The sequence below is a fragment of the Parasteatoda tepidariorum genome, chromosome 9 (genome assembly GCF_043381705.1).
Source record: "Parasteatoda tepidariorum isolate YZ-2023 chromosome 9, CAS_Ptep_4.0, whole genome shotgun sequence".
NCBI classification, from domain to species: domain Eukaryota; kingdom Metazoa; phylum Arthropoda; class Arachnida; order Araneae; family Theridiidae; genus Parasteatoda; species Parasteatoda tepidariorum.
Genome location: NC_092212.1, coordinates 4,584,711 through 4,606,178, shown reverse-complemented (window position 1 = coordinate 4,606,178; position 21,468 = coordinate 4,584,711). Strand labels below are relative to the sequence as shown.

Genomic DNA, 21,468 nt, shown 5'->3' with positions numbered 1-21,468 from the left:
ATGATTGTTGCTCCGACTGCCCACGTCGATTAAGGGATCAAGGATCCACTGCAGTTAAGCTGCGTTATTTGTACAATTTATTTAGGCAGGTAAATGTTTTATTGCCTTAATTAAAGTTCATTTCTTTTATGATGAATTTTTAAATTCGGTTGGAGGTATAAAATGGTTAAAGGTTTGTCATAAAATGACTTAAAATAAATAGCTTTGTTTCGATAAATAGCAACATTGGACTGCATTTGAGTCCAATTTAGGTAAAACCATAATTAGCCATAATCATAATTAGGTAAAAATACCTAATTATGGTGCAACTTTCTTCTGCTTTTATAATAGAGAGAAAAGAAGGAATGAAAATATGTGTTTTGTTTCTTCTAAAGCACCTTGTCTTGGTGCAAACTTCCGTTGATATTTGAAGCTTGTGAAAATAGCAAAATATGCTTAAATTGAGCAGCATTTTATGTTGCCAGCAAATGGATACTAAATTTTGGTAAAACGTGGCAGGGAGTTTTTAACAGTGTATTGTTAATAACTCAATATTTTGACTAGAGGTTAAATTTAAAAAAATTTGATGATACTAATGTAAACATAATAAAGTTTATGCTCATATTTAGAGTAATTGAAGAGTGAGGGATTACAAATAGATTTTTATACTCAGTTGCCAGGACATTCAATAATAATTAGCTGTAATGATTGCTGCTATAATTAGTTCTGATAAAAGCGGTCATTGAATAATAATTGTTGCATTTATATAAAAAGTTAACAGTTTCACTTATAGGTATAGGTAAATGAAAAAAATAAAAATGCTTGCATTTACTCTTTATAAAATTGAATCAACATTGATTAAGTGATTTATTTAAAGGAGAATTAGGTATGATTTAACAAAATACAAATTTATAAAATAAAATAAAAATTATGGAATACAAAAAGTTTGAAATCATATAATGACATAACAGAAACAGCATATCTACTGAACGAGTTAAAGTGCATTAATCATGGAAAATGTATTTTTTAATTGTATTAAAACTGAACTTTTAGCATTTCAGTTGATACGAATCGGAAAGCTTTGTGGTTGAAAGTTCTAAATAATTTTTAAGTTCATTTAGTAAATTAGTCTTACACAGGGATCCCACATTAGAGTCATTCAGAGTGGTTTAAAAAGCCAGTTAGTCATTCCTCTATACTAAGCCATTACAAAAGAGAGAACTAAAAAGCTAATTACTAAATACAAGGTGACCATAAAGCTAATTTACAATGTATGAACTAATTTACAATACTCCGGCTTTTAACAACACGTACTCATTTTGGAGATTTTTATCTTGGTTGTAGTTGGTCGCAATTATAAAGTAACCTTATGTTTCTTTTCAAATTTGTTTCCTGAACTACTTATTTTATTCATTCAAGAAAATGCCATACAGAATAGCAGGCCGCTAAACGCTGCTAGATTGGAAAATCGCAACCAGGAAGTAAGAGTTGTGCTCCAAGGAATTGGATGAAAGCGTATTTTTAATCATTAAAAACAATGTAAACAACAATTAAATTCAATATAAGCAAGTACTAAAATTGTGCACCTGAAAAGTAAAATATCTTTATGCTTTCAAATTTAGGCTGTTTTTAGGACCTTTTCAATTTAAGCAAAAAAGCATCCAAATCGTACTCACGAATACAATCTTGTTTGTCATCCCTCTTGAAATTCTCAATGCATACACAAGCCCCCATTTTGCATTCTTCAAAAGGCTTTGTGCATTTGATGTCCATAAATGGGCAGTTATCAATATCTGGAATAAAATTCAGAAACATAAAATGAAAAACACGGTTCTCAAAATTTGTTTTTGTATAATTCGGCATTTTTATTTCGATGGTCTTTTATTTTTCATTCGTGAATGTTTATTGGTTAATTAGAAACTTCAAAGAAATTTGTTCCATTAAATGCCTGGGTGAGTTCAATAGTTAAAATATATGGCTGTGATAAAAGGAGAAAGTGGAAACAATAATATTTCTGAGAAGATGGATATAGATATCGATACTAAGAGCATAGAAAGTTACCAGGATGCTTAAAAAGATATTATGCGCTAGAAATAATTTTTATATCAAAATAAAATATAGAAATATATTATAAAAGAGGACTTTATGTGTAAAAAATAAGTTATATTAAATTCTATAATATATATTTCATGTAAAACTGTGCACAGTCAAACATATATTAGTTAAAATAATTCTCAAATATTAAAAGTGAATTTTTCGCACTTTTGCTAAATGATCTCTTCAGCAAAAAACATGCAAAGCATTTTTAAAGGAACCGATAATTGAAAAATAATTAAGTTTGTGAACGATGTTGCAATTATAACTGATTAAAATGATTAGGTTTAAAGTTCATCATAATGGAATCATGAACTAAATCTGGGTCACTAGAATCAACTCCTTGCATTCGACTGCCTTTAAAACGGTTAAAAAAAGCTACCACTAAAATTTTACAAGACAAAACTCATTATTTACACTCATGCCATATTATGCTGAACAAAACTGTACTTAATAAAATTATTATGTGCGTCAGGCCGCTTGTAGCCAACACCTCCTAGATAAGAGCAGGCCTCAGCACGGGTTACCATAAATATCCTTTAGTAGTCTAAACGTTATGACATATTTCGTATTTTCAACCACTGCGCTGCTTATTACACCAAACGAAATTACATCTTTCTTATTTTTCATCTACTGCGCAGTTAACTTCGCTAGATCGGACTACTAAATTATTCCGTGCTGAGGCAACCTTCTTTCTTCTAGGAGGTGTTGTTGTAGCCCCTTACCATCAGCTCCTACATTACAAAGCCTCCACATGGGTTCTTATAAGTAGTTTGCGCAGTCAGTTTAAAAAGTGAACCAGTTGTGCGCATGAGCCCAAATTGTATTTCAAAAGTAATTGAGAGAAATTTATCACATCAGACAAGAAAACAACTACGATGTTTGCAAAATATTTTATAGAGTGGTAATCCTTTTGAAACCAAACCTTGCAAAGTTTTTTTTTTTAATTTTGCTTACATTTTATGAGCTTCACCATGAAAGAACTGCATCAAAGTGCAGAGATGCCAACTTGCTCCGGACGGCAAATCAATATTTTAAAGTGGTAGTTTATCAATTGTGATTCTTGGTTTAATAAGTGCAATTTAATAGATTTTTATCCACCACTATTTCTAAATAATTCGTAGGCTTATATAATTCACCACTTCAAAGTTGTTACGTTATGCTATGCCCTTTAAAAAGCAGTAAAAATAGTCAAATAATTGCAAAATTTAGTTTGCAGTTATTTACCGTTTTTTTACTAATATTGGCGTGTCCGGAGCAGTTGGCATCTCTGAAAGTGGCCTTGTATATGAACTTTTAAGTCATTTAAATGTAGTGGTGTAGAAAATAAATATAAATGAATAAAAAATAATACATACCCTCCAACTGCTACGGAATTTCCGTAGTTTCAGAAATCTTCTTTTCAGACGGTAGCAAAATTCATGTCTTAATATTTTAAAAAAATTAATTTTAGCGTAACTTGTCCACTATTACTTATAAAATTGCAGGCTATATGGCTAGATTCTTAAGTTCTGATAAAAGTTTTATGAGAGATCCATTAGCTTTAAAAATTTCTATTTTGGTTCGCTACCACTAGAAAGAATTATTTTCAAAATCCTCATAAGTTGGAGGGTATGATAATATATTAAAACATAAACATAGCTAGCTTAGAAAGTTATCAGCCTGTATATTTGAGAGTTGAATCAGTTATGGTTGATAAGTAAATCAGACAAACCAATCATACTCATTAAATTAAACAAAATATTAGACATATATTTGTTACGACTTTCTTATTTTTACTAGATTTTGGAGCCGAAACTGGTTAACCTTAATAGTGGCAGATGCCAACTTGCTCCGGTTAGCGAATTAATATCTTAGAGTGGTAGTTTATTAATTGTGATTCTTGGTTTAATAAATTTAATTTATTAGGTTTTTATCTCCCACTATTTCAAAATAATTTGAAGGCTTATATAATTCGCCCCTTTGCTGTTTTTAATTCATGCTAAACCTTTTAAAAAGTAAGAAAAATTGGTCAAATATTTTCAAAATTTAATTGTATTTATTTACCGTTTTTAATTATTTTAACTTGTCCGGAGCAGTTGGCATCTCTGTAGTGGTCTGATCGGACTACCTTTTGATGCTTTCAGTTATGGGATACATAGTCCTTACCCATTCAACCTGATATTGATCTATACAACGGTTCGATGAGATGAGTATTATGTTGGGTCTCCACTAAACAGGTAAAAAATTTAAAGATTTATAATGGTAGACAACTAACTGGTGACAGTGACCTTTCAAGTGCAAAGGATAAAAAAAAACTGCATCTTTTAGGCGAGGAATATTTAATTTTTAAAGTCTTAGATCTTAGTTAAAAATGATTGAAGTCTTGTATATTTTTTGTAAGAATATTTCATTATTTTAACGCATTGAATTCTTAAACTTTATATCTTATAAAAACATGCCATCTTGCTCCGGACGCCGGATAAATGTTTTCCAGCGGAAGTTTTTAAGTGTATTCTTGGTTTAATAATTTCAATTTATTGGGTTTTTACTCAAAACTAATTATATTTGAGAGATGAATCTTAGAGTTGATCTTAGTTAAAAAAGATTGAAGCCTTGTATATTTTTTGTAAGATTATTTCATTATTTTAACGCATTGAATTCTTAAACTTTATATCTTATAAAAACATGCCATCTTGCTCCGGACGCCGGATAAATGTTTTCCAGTGGTAGTCTTTAAATGTATTCTTGGTTTAATAATTTCAATTAATTGGGTTTCTACTCAAAACTACTTCTTAATAATTCAAAGGCTTATTCGATACACCATCTTGTTACAGTCAAGCAGTAGCAACCACATTGCCTGCTAATCTCAACGAAGCCAAGCAAAATGACGGATACACGATGACTGGGATAGACGCTCAGATCCAAAAGCAAGACAATCAAGCCGTCTTTTTCCATCATGTAAATATTTTATGTATATTATTCAGACTTCTCTCTTTCGTACCTGTATATTATATCAATTATTAATCGGACTCTTTTTTGTATATATTATTCGTTTTACTGTTATTTCTCGATTTCACACCTACGTTGCGTATTGGCAAATAATTTCGCTGAAAGGGCAAGTGCCACAAAGCAAGAACCTCGCTAAATGCTATCACATTAAAGCATTTTATAGTCAAACCGTGTTGATGCTCTTAAAAATCTGCAAAACTAACCAAAATTTGCGGATTTCAGTTTCTGGATTTCGATTGTTTTTTAAAATATTTTGTCGATTTCGGAGCAGTTGGCATCTGTAAATATAATTTTCGTTAAACAAAATTTTTGTTTCGTCCTTAACGGATATCATTTAAAAAAAAATAGAACTGATTTTTTTTAATTAAAAACCAATAAAAAATCAAGTTAAATGTTGTTGGGTATTGTTGAAAAATCCTTACTTTCGCATTGCTTCTTTTCATAATTGTAATATTGGTCTTTGGAGCAGTCACAATATCCGATTTTTGTTCTGAAGTCAAATCTGCATTTTTCTGCTGGGCACTCGGTTTTCCCAAATCCTTTGGAGCACCAATAACTACCTCCGCAGTCTGGTCCACCAAATGGATAGTTACAAATGCATCTTTCCTTCCCTTCCTCCTCCAGACAGACTCCAAAGTTTTTGCACAAGTTTTTCTTACATAGTTTGTACTCTGAAACGATGCAGAATTAATTATTAGAATAATTTTGTAATGTTGTTACTAATAGCACTTGCAGATACCAGAAAGCCTGCTATGAGAATCCATAGCAGTTTAAAACAGTGGGTGCGTTTTTTGTTTTTCAGTGGCAACATCTATGGACTACAATTTGAATTTAGCCACACACAAGTCACAGCCCGTTTTACAGGGAGGACAGATTCATACTCCATTCATTCCTCCACAGGTCGTTATTTTAACCTAAACTAGAGAATGATAAATATCCAATTCAGTTCCTCCAGAGGAATTGATTTGTTATCGGAACTTGGAGGAATTTGTGTCCCTTACGGATTAAACGTTCACCAGTCACAGTTTAATACCCAGGGATTCGAACACATGATCTCACTAATACGAGATCGGCGTCCTACCAACCTGGCTATCACGGCCTTTACTTGTGTTATACATTACACAATAATCACTCTTATTGTCCTTTATTGTTTTGTAATTCATATATTATTCATATATAGAAATATTAAGAGAATTACCTGTATAATTGTACAATTGTGCTGTACGTAACATAATTATGCCGATAATTGCTTTAATCTTTTTCAAACGTACTCAAATCAAAGTACAAAAAAAATGACAATAAGAGTAATTATTCTTTTTATATCGATAGATATTAACTTTAATTCACTTGGAAAGTTATTAACTCTACAGACTTAAAACAAGCCATGATTTTCTACCAGAGCATCTGAACTGTACTAGCATCCTGAAAAACGGAAATGCTAGATTTATGGTGCAGGTAAAATAAAAAAAATGCCGAATACTTTCCATTTTTCCGAGGACTCTATCCAGAATTTCAGACAAGCGGTGATATTTTGATATTATATTGGGACGCTAAAACATAAGAGATTCTTAGTAAAGTTTTTGTGAATTATGGGGTCATCACGATTCACTAATGTAAATATTGTACTTAATTTTAATTTTATTTTATTATTTTTCTTTGTATTGCTCAAGTTGCCTGCAAATTCATAGATTGATTCTCAACTTACGTCATATAAAAATAAAGGATGCTGCTGTATTGCATTTAAAGAAAATTACTTATATATTTGTTACTGTTACCAAAATAAAGGAACCTTTTATCTTAACTACTGAATAAATAACATAAATGTAGCACAGAAAAAATATTGCGAAACAAAAAAAAAACATTAAATTGTATTGCTTAATTTACCGAGAAAAAAAAAGATCTCACCTTGTGAGAAAAAGCATAAGAAAAAAACTCCAATTAAAAGGAAGAAAAAAAAGTGTTCTACTAATTCTTTTAAAAAACAAAGAGAAAACGTGAACCCCCAAAACAATATGTCCTTTATTTAATTTTGTGCTTTTGTCAACCAGGTTTAATATGACTCGTCTATCTTCAACAGCAATTTAAATTCTGTTCTTTTGAAAATAATCGTCTGCTACTATGTCAATCTTCAACATTATTATTCTTAAAATAGTCATTTAATATAATTTCGAAGTATCAACGCTTATCTGAAATTATAATTATAATAATTTATACATTATTCCAAAACGAAAGGGTATATTTTGTGTTACGTAGAATAAAGCAGAAACAACGAATAAAAGTACTGAAATGGACATACTATAATTTCGGTTCCATAAACAATAACCCACTATCCGGTTAGAACTCCCCAACGAAGAATTTTTATTGTTTATGGATCAGAAACTACAGTATGTCTATTTCTGTACCGATGTTTGGTTTTTTTTATGTTTTTTCTTTTCTTTTTCGAACATTAGAATGTTGTTAAAAAAAGTCACGCAGTCTTCAGAACTGAGTTGATTGCTATTGATAGTGGCTCGTCTGCTGTATGGATCCTGTCTGAGAGACGAAGTTCGATTCAGCACCTTGTTAAATGGCATAAAGTAGGTTGCAGAACAGGAAGGGCAATTGTAAACAAACCGGAGCACCTTTCATCCTATCGTGAGGGGCACTTCCAATGGATACTATTCCAAGTTGATATGCATAATAGTAATCGGACGGCAGATATTTTGGCTGAAGAGGTAAGCCATTGGACACACCTGATTCACTAAATTATTTGGCCCAGGGGTCCAGATAAGTTAGGCTAACTATTACTAGCACATGCTTACTATTACTAGCGCTTACTAACTTTTACTAGATAGATATCTGATAACTAACATGATAATTATTATTAAAGCGTGCTATAAAGGCTAACTATTACTTAATTTGTGCATGTTCTAGTAATAGTTGAAGTAACTGCATAAGTCTAATAAGGTAAATGTTTTGGAACTCAAGGGCTAAGAAAGCTGAAAATGTTTCTTGGACCATCATCCCACTTGTTCCTCAATGGTACCAGGGAAAGTGTCCTGGGGGTGCTTTATCACTCAAGTTTTGCTGGTGGGACCAGACGGCCATCACCAGGCTTATCAGTGGGCATTTGATATTTCTGTCTTATTCCAATGGGAAAAAAAAATTTTATAACCTGTATGAAGTGGGCCGAAAATCAGGCCGCACTTGACCATATACTAGATTATCTAGGGCTTTCCAGACAAGATCTTTTTCAATAACTTAATTCTTGTTTTAGACCGTCTTTGAGTGAGAGATTTCATAGAACTGATTTAACGTTGCTAAACAAGGGGGATATGCAACAACAACAACAGAAATGTCCTGAAAAAGTTCATGCAAGTTTCAAACTACCCTATATAAAAACACCCATCTTGATTTACACGAGTTTCTCGACAATATATTTTAATTCGAAAACTTTAAAACTTTTCAGGAAAAAGTATCTATACTTACTTAGAGTAGTTAAGGAGAAACTTGTCTTCGATGTTGCTTGAGAACTGGGTGCAGATTCAGAAGAAATGAACATAGATGAAGTAGACGATTCAAAGTCTGTTGCTACTGATGAACCATGCACAGAAATATCAAATGGTTTGAATGAAGATGAAAAATAGTTAGAGTCATCAATGACGTTAGTAGGTTTATACGTAATGGTTGTATGAGCCGTTAAATTTGGGACATCACTAGTGATAATAAAAATATCCCGAGATGATGACGGGGACACATATGGGGAGGATTTTGGTACAGGGCTTGTTTCCTTCCTCGTTGATATTTGCGCAATTGCAGATGTAATTGGAGTAGAAGTTCCTGGTGTTGGAACAGTAGATATGATTGGAGATGAAATTTCTGGTGTCGGAACTGTAGATGTGATTGGAGATGAAGTTTCTGGTATCGGAATAGTAGACGGCTTTGTTTTTATGGTGCTAGTAATAGTGGAAGTAACTGTAGATGTAGCAGGAGAGGAAATTAGTGTTTCTAAAATATAAGTATTAATGTTATAACTGTTATAATTTATAATAATGTATTTATTATTTAAAATAATGGTTTACAATAGAGTCTGAAATTCCAAATTAAGTATAATAATTTGGTCATTTTAGTTCTAGTTTTTTTTAGCACCATACTTTAATTTTGACTTTTATTAGCGTTGTAATAATACAAAATAACTTGTAGGCGATTAAAAAAAAACTTTCCGAATTATAGTTTTCAGTTTTATTTAAATTTAACGTGTCTTCCAGTTCCTACGCAACCTGAAAAAAAAATTAAGAAAGTGACATGAATGTATTATTTTAAAGAATCTAATATTTTCTGAGTTTCACTTAAAAATTCAAATTCAAATCGGAAATTCAGATCTAAATGTTTATTTTGTTAGAGTTAAGAAATATTTTTATAATAGTCACTAACATAATTAATTACAGTTTTTTATCTGAATAATATTACTCTCTAAATTTTTCCTCGAGCATATCAGCCCTGTGTTTAAACTTTTCAAAACACTCAACGTATAAATTTTGACTCCCCATATAAAAGAAGCGACAAAAACTTGGAAGAACAGTTCGAACGCATTAGGCAATTAAGCAGTCATCCAGGAACCTTAAAAAACATTTGACAGCAAATTAAAACGCCAAGAACTTGAATTTTTTATCACAAATGATTTTAGTTTCTTCTCAAAGATTTGTTCTCAACTTCATGAATTGATTCTTATTCTTAACGAATTAATTTTTTAAGGAAAAATTGCTAATGTTTGTAACTGATGTAATTTTTGTAATTGTTATATATTATTTTTGGCTTAAACTTTCCTCGTTTTTAACCAACTTAGTCAATGCTATTATTTGGCATAATTACAGTCAGAAGAAAACCCTGTTTCGTCAAAATGAAAAACGTTCCTTATGGAAAGTTATTCCAATGCTGCACTGCTTGAGTTCATAAAATTATGAGAATTATATNCAATTATTAATATTACTGAAGAGTTTAAAAGTTATTTACCATTCATTATTTTAATTGAATACTTTAAGTGAATATAATTTTTTTTTGTATAATCATGTCCTATTGAAGAAAAAGGTAACATATAAAAGCTGAAATTATAGAAAAAATTAACTATACATAACGTAACTGCCATATTTCTCAATAAAGGAGATTCGTGCGCATGATAATCGCCTTATAATAATATAGTCATACTAGCTTACCCGGCAAACGTTGTTTTGCCATATGAATTATTGCTAGAGTATGGAAATATATCTTATTTATTGTAAATGCGTGCGTATGTGATATATGGGTGGAGGAGGCATGGAGCACTGTGAACGATGATGGAATGTGAAAATAACAACGCACAAAATAAAAATTTGTTTAATTTATTGTATTTTTTTTTATAAATTATATATACGATGAATTCTGAAAATATTAGTCAACAATATTAATCTCTTAGTGCAATGTAGTGTACAATATTTTTTGTCATTCCATCTTTAGCTAACACAAATAAACTGGAGGGTTTGTCCACTCGAGAGCATGGAACGGATAATTGTTCGTGTGAAAAACATGGTGTGCTCAAATCAAAGCCACAAACAAACATTGTTTGGCCTTGAAATTTATCAATAGTCATAGCAAATGCCTATCTAATGGGGAACTGAATGCGTTTAAATTGAATTGGCACATCTGTGGGCATAATAGGTATTCGTGGAAGTAATATATTTTAAAATAATTCAAATTAATGACTTCGATAACGTTGTTCATTAATTATTCAATGACTAATCGTGTGCCGTTGCATAGTCGTGGTGTGTTCGAATTACAAATCAAAATAACCGGAGATCCAACTTTCCCCTGGCGGGGACAGTTTATCAAGAGCTAATTGACCAGCTATCGACCAGGGTTAAAAAATATAAAATGATATTAAGAAGTAGGGGTTGTTGGTAGAGGGTTAAAAATTAAGGACTGAATGTATTTTTTAATGCCACACCATAAAAAAGTAACAAAATTTTTTTCTTCCAAAAATGAAAAAAAAGGTATATAGTAATAAACCTATTTTCAAAGTAAATATTAATAAACCTATTTTCAGACCTACTGAATATACATATAAAATTTCATCAAAATCGGTCAAGCCGTTTCGGAGGAGTTGAAACACTAAAACTGTGACAAGAGATTTTTATATATAAGATGTACATGTGACTATCGCTACTGTTTCGAAAAAAAAAATACAAATAAGGATCAAATATAGTTATATTCTATTACTTGAATTGTGAACAATTTTATTTTTTAATTTATTAAGTCCTTTTACCTGTACTAGAATTAGATTCTTTCCAATCTGTGGTTTCTGAGCTATTCGTTGAATATTGTCGCTCTGTTTCTGCAAAATAATAAATTTTATCATCGTAGAAGTACATGCGACTATCATTACTGATTCGAAAAAAAAAGAAAACACAAAAAAGAATCATGAATAGTTATATTCTATTTCTTGAATTATGAACAATTTTATTTCTTATTTTCTTATGTCCTTTTACCTGTACTAGATGTAGATTCTTTCCAATCTGTGGTTTCTGAACTATCGGTTGCAAAATAATAATTTTATCACCATAAAAGTACACATGAGTTTAAAAAATACTATACTATATATATAAATTCTTTCCTATTTGTTGTTTCAATATTATCGGCGGAATATAATAACTTAGCTCCTAAGATATTATAATTTCCTTTAAAAATCAAAATACTAATCAAGTTTAGCATAAAACAGAAGAAAAGAAATACACCAACTACAATCATTATTCGTATAAAACTGCAATTATTAAAATGTTGAACAATTGTCCTTTTTAGTTTCAACATTCTTTTAGTTGTTAATTCTAAACAATCAATGTTATCAGAACTAACGGAAATATATTGTTTTGCAAGGGTCTGGCAAGATATTATGTCTTATTACTGTAAAAATGCAGATCACAGTAAAAACTGAGCAGAGAAAAAAAATTACACCAAAAAGAGTCAATATGAATATAGAAATACAATTGCAAGTACAGGGTGTTTCATATTGAATGGGACAAAAAGAATAGCGCAGTGTGACTGCCGTAATGGATTTATTCAGCCGAAACAAATTTATTCTGCAACTACAATTATACAAGTTTTATTTGACAACAAGGAAAATACATCGAATGACGAACTCGTAGCTAGAGGCACTGCTAAACAAAATGTTGTCCATGCAGGAGAAAGCGTACTGCGTTTTTGAATATGCTAAAACCTCCTCGGTAACTGTTATGCAAAGATATTTTCGCACGAAATTTCGTAAAGAACCACCGCATCGGCATAACATAAGCAAGTGGGTGAAGCAGTTCCGGGATGCGAATTGACAAAACATACCGTAGATTATAAACTAGGCGATTGCACGTGGAATTGGCGATGGATTACGCGTAAATGTGGTGGGAGAACGAAATTACATTAACCTAAACAGTGAAATTCGATATTTTTTTTCTCCTCCTCGACTAGCCATGATGAATAAAAATAACTCATTAATTCATTTTAGTAGAGAATTAAAAAAGAAAATAACCTTTTTATTCTTAGGATCACGTTACAAATAAACTGTATTTATATTTTATTAAGCGCAATAATTTATATTTTATAAAACGATCTAGTTTTTTGATATAACAGATTTAATTTTTTTTACAAGAATTGTGTTTGTGAAGAAATAAAAATAATTTATTATTGAACCAATCACAAAAAATAACGTAACATTTTAATACCATGTTTTATTGGAACGCTATTTTAAAGAATTAATTCTATTTAACTTTTATTGTAAGAAAACATAACCTGTTTTAATTTAGTGATTTTCTCTGTTAAATCAATCTTGATAAAAGAATAATGTAAACTTTTTTATGAACATTTTTTTCAGAAATTAACAAAGACATATTATTTATTAGAAAAAAAAATTGGAGTATTCAAAAATGTTATCACGCTTTAAAGTAAAAATTTCTTGCAAATGAAAAAATCGATATTTTTAAAATTTTAAAGTAAAATCGGAAATTCGCTAGTGAAAAAAGAAATATGTGAAATAATTTCAAGAAGGGAAAAATGTACAAATGAATGGATTTTTCTTCAATGACCTATATCACGTTTGTTTTATTACTAGAAGCATTTATTGTAAAAAAATATTTATTAAATAACTCTTTTTTCAATGGGATGAGATCTTAAACTTCGTGAAAAATTGATTCAATTCCTTAATATACATAAAAGTCCGTAAATACTTCATTTATTATGGAGGTCATAGATACCTTGATACTCTTTCAGTATAAGAATAATAAATGCAATTAATAGAAAATGCACAATTTTAAAAATATATTTTATTTACATATATTGTGTACAGGTTATTCTGCAACGATCATACGTAGCATAAATTTATAGATTCCTAAATACTGTTATATGAATTAGGTAATTAAAAACATAATTAAAAAAATAACAGAATTAAAAAATAACATAATTAAAAAAATTTTCAACCTTTATTTGAAAACTTCCTGTTGTCAAGTATTAATAATAATTATAATTTTTAACAACTTTTTTAAACAAAAATTTTTAATTCTCAAACTTAATACTATCCTTCATATGAAAATATCCGAAAATTTGTAAAAGAAAAACTATATTTTAAAATTGAGCCATTGGCGACAACAGAGGTCAGATGTATATTCTGAGTTTAAATAAATTATATATTATAGAACTCACATTTAGGACTTAGATCAATTTATTATCAGTTCATAAGAGTGTTTTTTAATAAATAAATGTAGTGATTGTTTGATTTATAATTGTAAGTCCTGAGTGTTTAATGTTAAGTTATGTTTCCTTTGAAATAATTTTTGAACTATGCAAAGCAGGGCGACATTCATTTCAACTTAAAATGATAAAAACTTTAAATGAAATACTTTTAGAAAAATACCTTCTAAATAAGATTTAAATAAAACGCAATCACTTCGCCTGAGTGATTTTGTAAAGAATTCCAAATTTTTTAATTTCACAAGTTAGGTGAAAAGTAAATATCTTACAATAGTGGTAGGGAATTAAGGAAATTCTAAATTAAATGAACGTTAAAACATTGAGTGCAAAAATTTTTCTATTCACTTAAAAGTTCACTGGAAAGTTCCCAAGATATGGCGAAATGCGCAAAAAGTAAAGTTAACACTAAGGGGTCCTAACATTGCATTGCTTTCCTGACCAAACTATTGGGATAATATTTCCAGATTGCGGCAACCCCTATATACTGGGAATCAAAAATCCGAATACGCAGGAAAAAAAATTCTCAAAGTAGGCTCGTTTTAGTGTCTGATTTCCGAACTTTAAATATTTTGTCTGCTATAATTATGCGGCATATTTGAACTCACCCTCTCGATCCATTAAGATTGAGTCCTAGAACGTAAACATCTGATCATTAGATCAAAAGTTAGTTTTTAGATTTTTGTTTACTGCTCACTGTACACTAAAACGTGATTTTTTTTCTTTTGAAATTTCGATTTTAATGCCATTACTTCGATCTCCTTCGGGTTGTGCTTACTTTATAAATTTAATCTCAACTGTATTTTTCTCTTCACTTTTAAACTGTAAAAACTTTTTCTCCATTTGTAAATTATGAAAAAAATTATTAATCTGATTGCGTAAACAGTTAATTCATTTAAATTGGACATTCTCAATTAATTCCTTTCAATAGTCATTTATATTATTAATAATTATTATTTACACAAAATTATAATGAGGGAAAGTTTGATTAGAAATTTAAAACTTTTTGCTGCTATAATTAGGGAATTTATATCGACAAAATTCAAGTAATTTTTTTTTTCCGGAGCAAAATGCATTTTTATTTAAAAGGGAACAATACTGACTTAATATTTATACGATTAAGGACTCTCTAATCGCTAACACCGATGACAGGACAAATTTTCAATTTTTTCTTTTCCACAAAAAGTTTAGAACTTAAATTGTTGTTCTTTCATTATAAAGCAATCGCAAATTATTCTCGTATCATGTAAAACTTTATAACGAAGTTACTTATCTACCGCTTTGCAGTTATAAAATGAAATAATTATTAAATTATACTTGCATTTTAAAATGTAATACTCAATTGTTCAATGCATTTTACGATTATTATTATAAAACTGCGTATAATGAACATTTCAATTAAAATAATTAGTACAAAATAGTTGGTAAAAATTCTCTTAAGCATTTATAAATATTTTACATTTATAAATTTCAGCTTTTCGCATTATTGCTAAATAATCTCTACGTCGAAAAATATTTAAAGAATTTCATAATAACAGAAAATTAAATAAAATTTAAAAAAAAATTTAAATGGTTATCGAGCAGAACCATTAAGTTTTATAATGAATATAATCTATTAATGAATATAGAATTGGAAACTAAATCTCTGATAAACAATAAAAATTTTTTTAATCTTTTATGTAAACAAACTTTATTATAATAATCATTTCATTATTAAGGATTAAAGGTTATTGTGAAATTATTAATTCTAATTAGTGGATAAGTAGGAAAAGAATTTCACTACTCGAAATACATTTAAGGAAAGTTATGAAATTACAGAATATGTAATAATGTGTAATTTGCCCATGTAACATTCTCCGAAGGTGAGCGTTTTCTGCGCTTTATCAAACAGTTGGGTTTTTGGTCCATTTTTCTTTGCTGAAAAATCGATTAATGGGGACATTTACCAAGACATGCTCTCTGAGTGGTTGCTCCCCCAGCTGGAGGAAGCTGTTCCTGATTTAATTTTGCAGCAATATGGTGCTCCCCCACATTGGAATAACAACGTACGTAAGTTCCTGAACGAACGTCTACCCCATCGTTGGATTGGCCGTGCTAGGCCACAGGATTTGACATGTCTTCATTGGCCGCCGAGATCACCAGATCTAATGCCCTGTGATTATTTCTCTGGTGCTTCGTTAAAGACAAGGTGTTTGTGCCTCCACTTCCTCAGGACTTAGAGGAACTGAAGCAGCGGATAACTGCAGTGTTTAACTCCATCACAGGGGATATGCTATCCCGAGTGTGGCAGGAGCTTCATTACCGTGTAGACATTTATCGTGTCTACGAAGGGGCACATATTGAGCACCTGTAGAAACTTGAATAAATGTAGTTTCGAGGTAAATTTGAATTTTCTAAATATATTAATTATAACGTTTACAATCATGTTTTCTTTTTCTCCAATTCAATATGAAACACCCTGTATTGTAAACAATATGAGATTTTAAATTTAAAATAGTTGTGACCTGAACTAGATGCTAATTTTATCCAATTTTTGTTTTCAAAACTCTCGGTGGAATAGCGTGGCCCAGTTTCTGCTAGATTATAAATTTTGTTACTATGAAAATATAAATCACGGAAAGCACTGAGCTAAAGAAAACAATTACACAAATTAAGATCAGTATGAATCAAAAAATGCGATTATTGAAATTATTAATGGTATTTGTTTTTATTTTTAGAAAGCTTTCTTGCGCAATATGCAGATTCTTTCCAATCAAAGACTTTAATTATATAGGTGAAATATAGTCGCATGGTTACTTCAGAACTACATATTTTATTTTTATAAAAAACATACTTCAAGCTTGAAGTAAACAGAATACAACAAATACGCCAGCATTAACTATAATGTATTTAGAAACATACAACTAATTCAGTCTAATTAGTAAGATTATTTGAGATAACTCCACAATCTCCGTATTAAATGTTATATTTTCTGAATCTTCGTAAAAAGTGACATTCATTATAAGCCGATGAATATATATTTTTTTATAATTCCTTTTGCATCAAGAGTATTGCGGCATAGGGAAATGAGAAATCACATTATCGAGAAGTCATTAACTAGAAAAGCAGAAATAAAATCACGAAAACCTGTTTGTTTGCCTAATGAGGCATTCAAAAGCTCAAGAAAGGAAATTTTTTCAAGCATAACTTGTTCACACAATAAAACCAACAACAGGCTGTACTAAACCTTTAGATGAGTTTTGCATGATTTCTAGAAGTGTTTAGTGCCTTCTTTTGGCATGAAAGTGGTCTCGTAGCAGAAAATTATGACATATTCAGCACTTTTTATATATTGGTACTCTCTAATCGTTGATATTATGGCGAAATATTTTTTTTTCCAACGGTCGTGAGTTAAAGCAGAAACAAATAGAATTTATATAAATCTTTTATCGATTTTAAGATCGTCCCCGTACGTATATTTGACCAATTATGTATCTTTTTAATTATTCAAATGCAGTGTTGGACCAAATCCTTTTCATTTTAATTCATAAATAAATAACCTTTATAATGCATTAAAAGTATCTTCTGAAACTACAGAAATTCCGTGGTATTTGGAGGGTATGTCTATGGGTCACATACTGTGATACAGTTACAAAGCATAAATTCCATTAGTGGTAAAATACACTACAAGTTTAGTTTTCATAAAATTAAAAATATCTACTTTAATACTATAATATAATAGTTATTTTTTCAAAGCGATTGTTGATAGAACCAAAATAAATATGCAATGACCATTATAAGATTGTCACCATATTTAATATTTTTCAAAAAAAGTAACATTTTTTAAAGTGGTTTTAACTTGTATTTTGTGTTGATTTTGACAAATCTTTGTTTGAAGTAGAATCAGTTGTATATTGGGGTGATTTTGTTACGTGTGTTACTTCTACACGACATATTTCAACTTTAACACTCTTTATAATAAACTTATTAGATATTTTTTTCTTAATTTGTTGTTAAATCTACAAGTGTTTTAAGTTTGCAAAAAGAAGATAAAAGGTAAAAATTAATTTGATGAAGATAAAAAAAAATTCTGAAATTTTTTTACGTGTGTTATCCTTTATGATGCGTTATCCTTTATGTGTATCCTTTAAGATAAAATATTTGAAATTTTGAATATATTCCTTTAATTATGTGAAGTATAAATGTGTAAAATTACGAAAATTTTTTATAGAGAGATACGATATCAGAGCTGTGTTTAGTGATTTTTTAAATTTTTTTCCAACAGTAAAAACTTTTTTATTTGGTGAAATTGGGGGGCTACGTGTGTTAGCTGAATGTTATGTGTGTTAACCTCTGTGAATATTTCAACTGAAAAGTCGTAAATGTTACACTAAAACATTTATTTACTTTAAATTAACAGAAAAAAAACAATTTAATTTAAAATATGAAAGGGTTAAGGGTTTGGAAAGAAAGTTGTACCCCTTCTTTATTCAGGAGTAGAGAGTAGAACATAGCAAATTGTTTGTACATCCATTTCCTCAAAATCATTTCTGTCAGAAAACATAAAATATGCATTTTTCCAATAATTTTCTGCATATATTGTATTTCAAGTTTACAAGCATGTGCATTTGCGTCAATAAAGTGCTCAAGATAGAGCACATCTCATTTTAATTTCAGGTATAGGAGCTCTACTGATAACAACGTATCAGGAAGGGACAGAAACTGACTATTCGTGTGCCACAATCTGTGCATCTACGCATGTTATTCGAGTATCTAGATCAGGGGTTGCCAAACTTTTTTGATCATCGACCCCTGTATAATTTTTCGAAATCTCCATCGATCCCTACAAACGTAATTTTCTGTTAATTAAAATAAAACTCTATTAGATACTGTGTTTGTACATTTATTTTATGATTTTAAACATTTATTAAAGTAATAGTGCATTGTGTAACAATAGTTTTATGAAAAATATATTAATATTGAAATTTACAAAAATTGGTCTATTTTGTAATTTTCGTAAAAAAATACAAAGTGTGCTATAGTTTTGTCGCAGGCTGTACTAATCCATATTATTAAAGCTTACCTTCTTTTTTGTGCATTGATAATTAAAATTGATATCTAAACCAAACGAATGGTTTTATCGAAACAATAACTAATCATCCAAAACTATAAAAGTTTTAATAATGACACTGCAAATATTCAACACAATTTGCAAAGATAGCTGAAACTGCGTATGATATTTGCATTTGTAACGTCAATGCTCGTCACACGTGACATTTGGACAAGCGCACATATGCATATGACTTATAAACTGCGCTGAGTTCGTGCCACTGCGCGGTGGAACGTAAATACTTGTTTCACCCCAATAAATATACGTTTATTAATTTATGTTTTATAAAGAAACTGATATTGAGTCAATTATAAAAAAAAATTCACAAATTTTACGTACTTAATTAGGTATGTGTGATTTGCGTATTGAGAACTGTTTTTTTTTAAACCCACAATCGACCCTTCCGATTCGGATCGACCTCCATTCGCCCCCCTGTCTCAGATCGACCTCCGCTTTCGTTAAATAGACCCCTGGGGGTCTATATAGACCACTTTGGCGACCTCTGATCTAGAGATACTTGTGCATAGATTTTATGCTTTGTATTACCGTTGAATTGAATTGATCTTTTCAATTAGAATCTTTATTTAATTTTGGCTAATAAGTAATAATGTTTTATTAGGAATGAGTTGATTGGTTATCTTTGCAACAATACTGTTTAATAAACCAAATTATTTTGTATAACAACACTAACACTACTGTTAAATTGATTTTGCCCTTTGCTTCGCTCGAAAGATTTTGTACTACACATCTATCCCATACAAGGCGCTTCTTCCATGTGATATGGTAAAATATTACCAAATGAATTTCTTTTTTATAGTTTGATTGACAAAGGATTAAATAATTCAACCATATATTTATTTTTAAATTCTTAACTTGGCTTATCACTATAGAAGGTTTCCGTTAGTTCATCTGCTGAAGTGGAATCATTTTGAAACAGTCTTAAAATAAAAGTGCAGGCATTGTTTTACCTTTGTTATTTGTATCGGAGAATATTGTAAATGAAAAACAAGAATTGTCTAAGAAAACAGCTGCTGTGAATAACGGAACAGAGGCTAGATAGCATAATGCTGATTGAAATTCGTTTAGATACTCAAAAGAATATGCCACTGCAAAGTCAACTTGAACTACCGTGATTTTATTGCTAGATATGTTCTTTTGGAAAGTATCACCTCCGATTCTTTTAACTCTTACGTATTATTGAAAGTTTGTCCAATTTTCAAGAGTAATTTCAAAACATTCTTCTTTTACATTTGCCATCTTATATTTTTTGAATATGAGCTATTGTCATCTTTTTCCCATTGTTACCAAACTACAATAAAAGATAGTTAGAAACCTATAACAAACAATGAGAAATTTTTGTAAGTATCACAAGCACCCTTCCAACAACTAGATCCAAGATTTCTTTCACTTGATTTACATAAATACTTTTATCATCACCATGCAATTGTCATAAACATCTCACTTCTGAAGAAAATTAATTTATTAATAATTAAGTTCCTCTGAAGTACTTAGTGGGGAGCCTTTTACATCATTATCAATCTGTTTAGAAAGTTCAAGTTTAACTTTCTTCATTCTCTTGCCTTTGAAGTGCAGAATCCGATGCTCTTTTCTTTTTTTTTTCTTTATCTTCTTATTCTTGTGACTCCAGATAAGGGCACTATTTTATACTTATCCATTTTACAATAATTTAGCAAATACAGTCGAAATATTCTACTTAAACATAAAACAAATAGAAGTTTAGGAAAACAATTTTCAAAATTATCGTCTTATTACGCTGTTTTTTTATTAATGCTTATACCGACCTGATTTTACAAAAAGCCTCATACTTACAATTCCTTATTTGTGGCATTGAAGTTGGACGGCGGTTATAAAAAATGTACGAACATGATTTAAATTTTTTATTGAAACTAAATAAATAAATAACTAAAGTAGTATGTACCTCTAACACACATAACAGTGACACGCGTAACTTTTTGTTACGCGTGTTACCTTGAATAAAATTAATTTTTAAATTTTAACTATTAGCAGTTTTAATTCGAGAATTTTTTCCGTTGAGTATCATACCTTCTTACTTTATAAAACATTTTTTTTTTAAATTTTCTATCTTACTAAAGTTTTTACAGATAAAAATGCAAAATTATGTTACGTTTGTAACTGGGAAATAAGATTATTTTGATTAATCAACTTTTAATCACTCAAGAAAAAAATTAAGCCAATTTAAAAAAGTATGTAAAACAATGATAAAAGAATAAAATAGTTATATATATTACTAAAAACTATTTTATTGCTCTTTAATATTTTTAAAACTCCATTAGAATATAACATAACAAAGTAGAGAACTCCTGTTAAAATTCAGAGTGTTCCACCTTTCGTTAGAATTTAAATAAATACTAGTGGGCTGCGCCCCCTGCTCGCTAACGCTCGCCAACCCCCGAAAATTGCTACGCAATCTTATATGGTTCGCTTCGCAAACCAAGCTCACTTTTCTTGCTACTAACTTAGGTACATTGTAAATCCACAAAATTCTAAGAATTCAAAACAATCATTCAAATCCATATAACAACTTTTTTTTT

The 21,468-nt window shown here is 29.9% G+C and overlaps 1 protein-coding gene across 1 annotated transcript in view; it reads right to left on the bottom strand.

The window, feature by feature from the left end:
• LOC107444968 (uncharacterized) overlaps nucleotides 1–11,447 on the bottom strand; it is a 13,640-nt gene extending 2,193 nt beyond the window's left edge. The window contains exons 1-4 of the mRNA XM_071185316.1: nucleotides 11,342–11,447; nucleotides 8,533–9,051; nucleotides 5,487–5,735; nucleotides 1,656–1,772 (exon numbers count right to left, since the gene is read on the bottom strand). Of these exons, the coding sequence (XP_071041417.1) occupies nucleotides 1,656–1,772; nucleotides 5,487–5,735; nucleotides 8,533–9,051; nucleotides 11,342–11,447 (991 nt within the window). The remainder of the gene's footprint in view (nucleotides 1–1,655; nucleotides 1,773–5,486; nucleotides 5,736–8,532; nucleotides 9,052–11,341) is intronic.
• Between the last annotated feature and the right edge of the window lie 10,021 nt (nucleotides 11,448–21,468).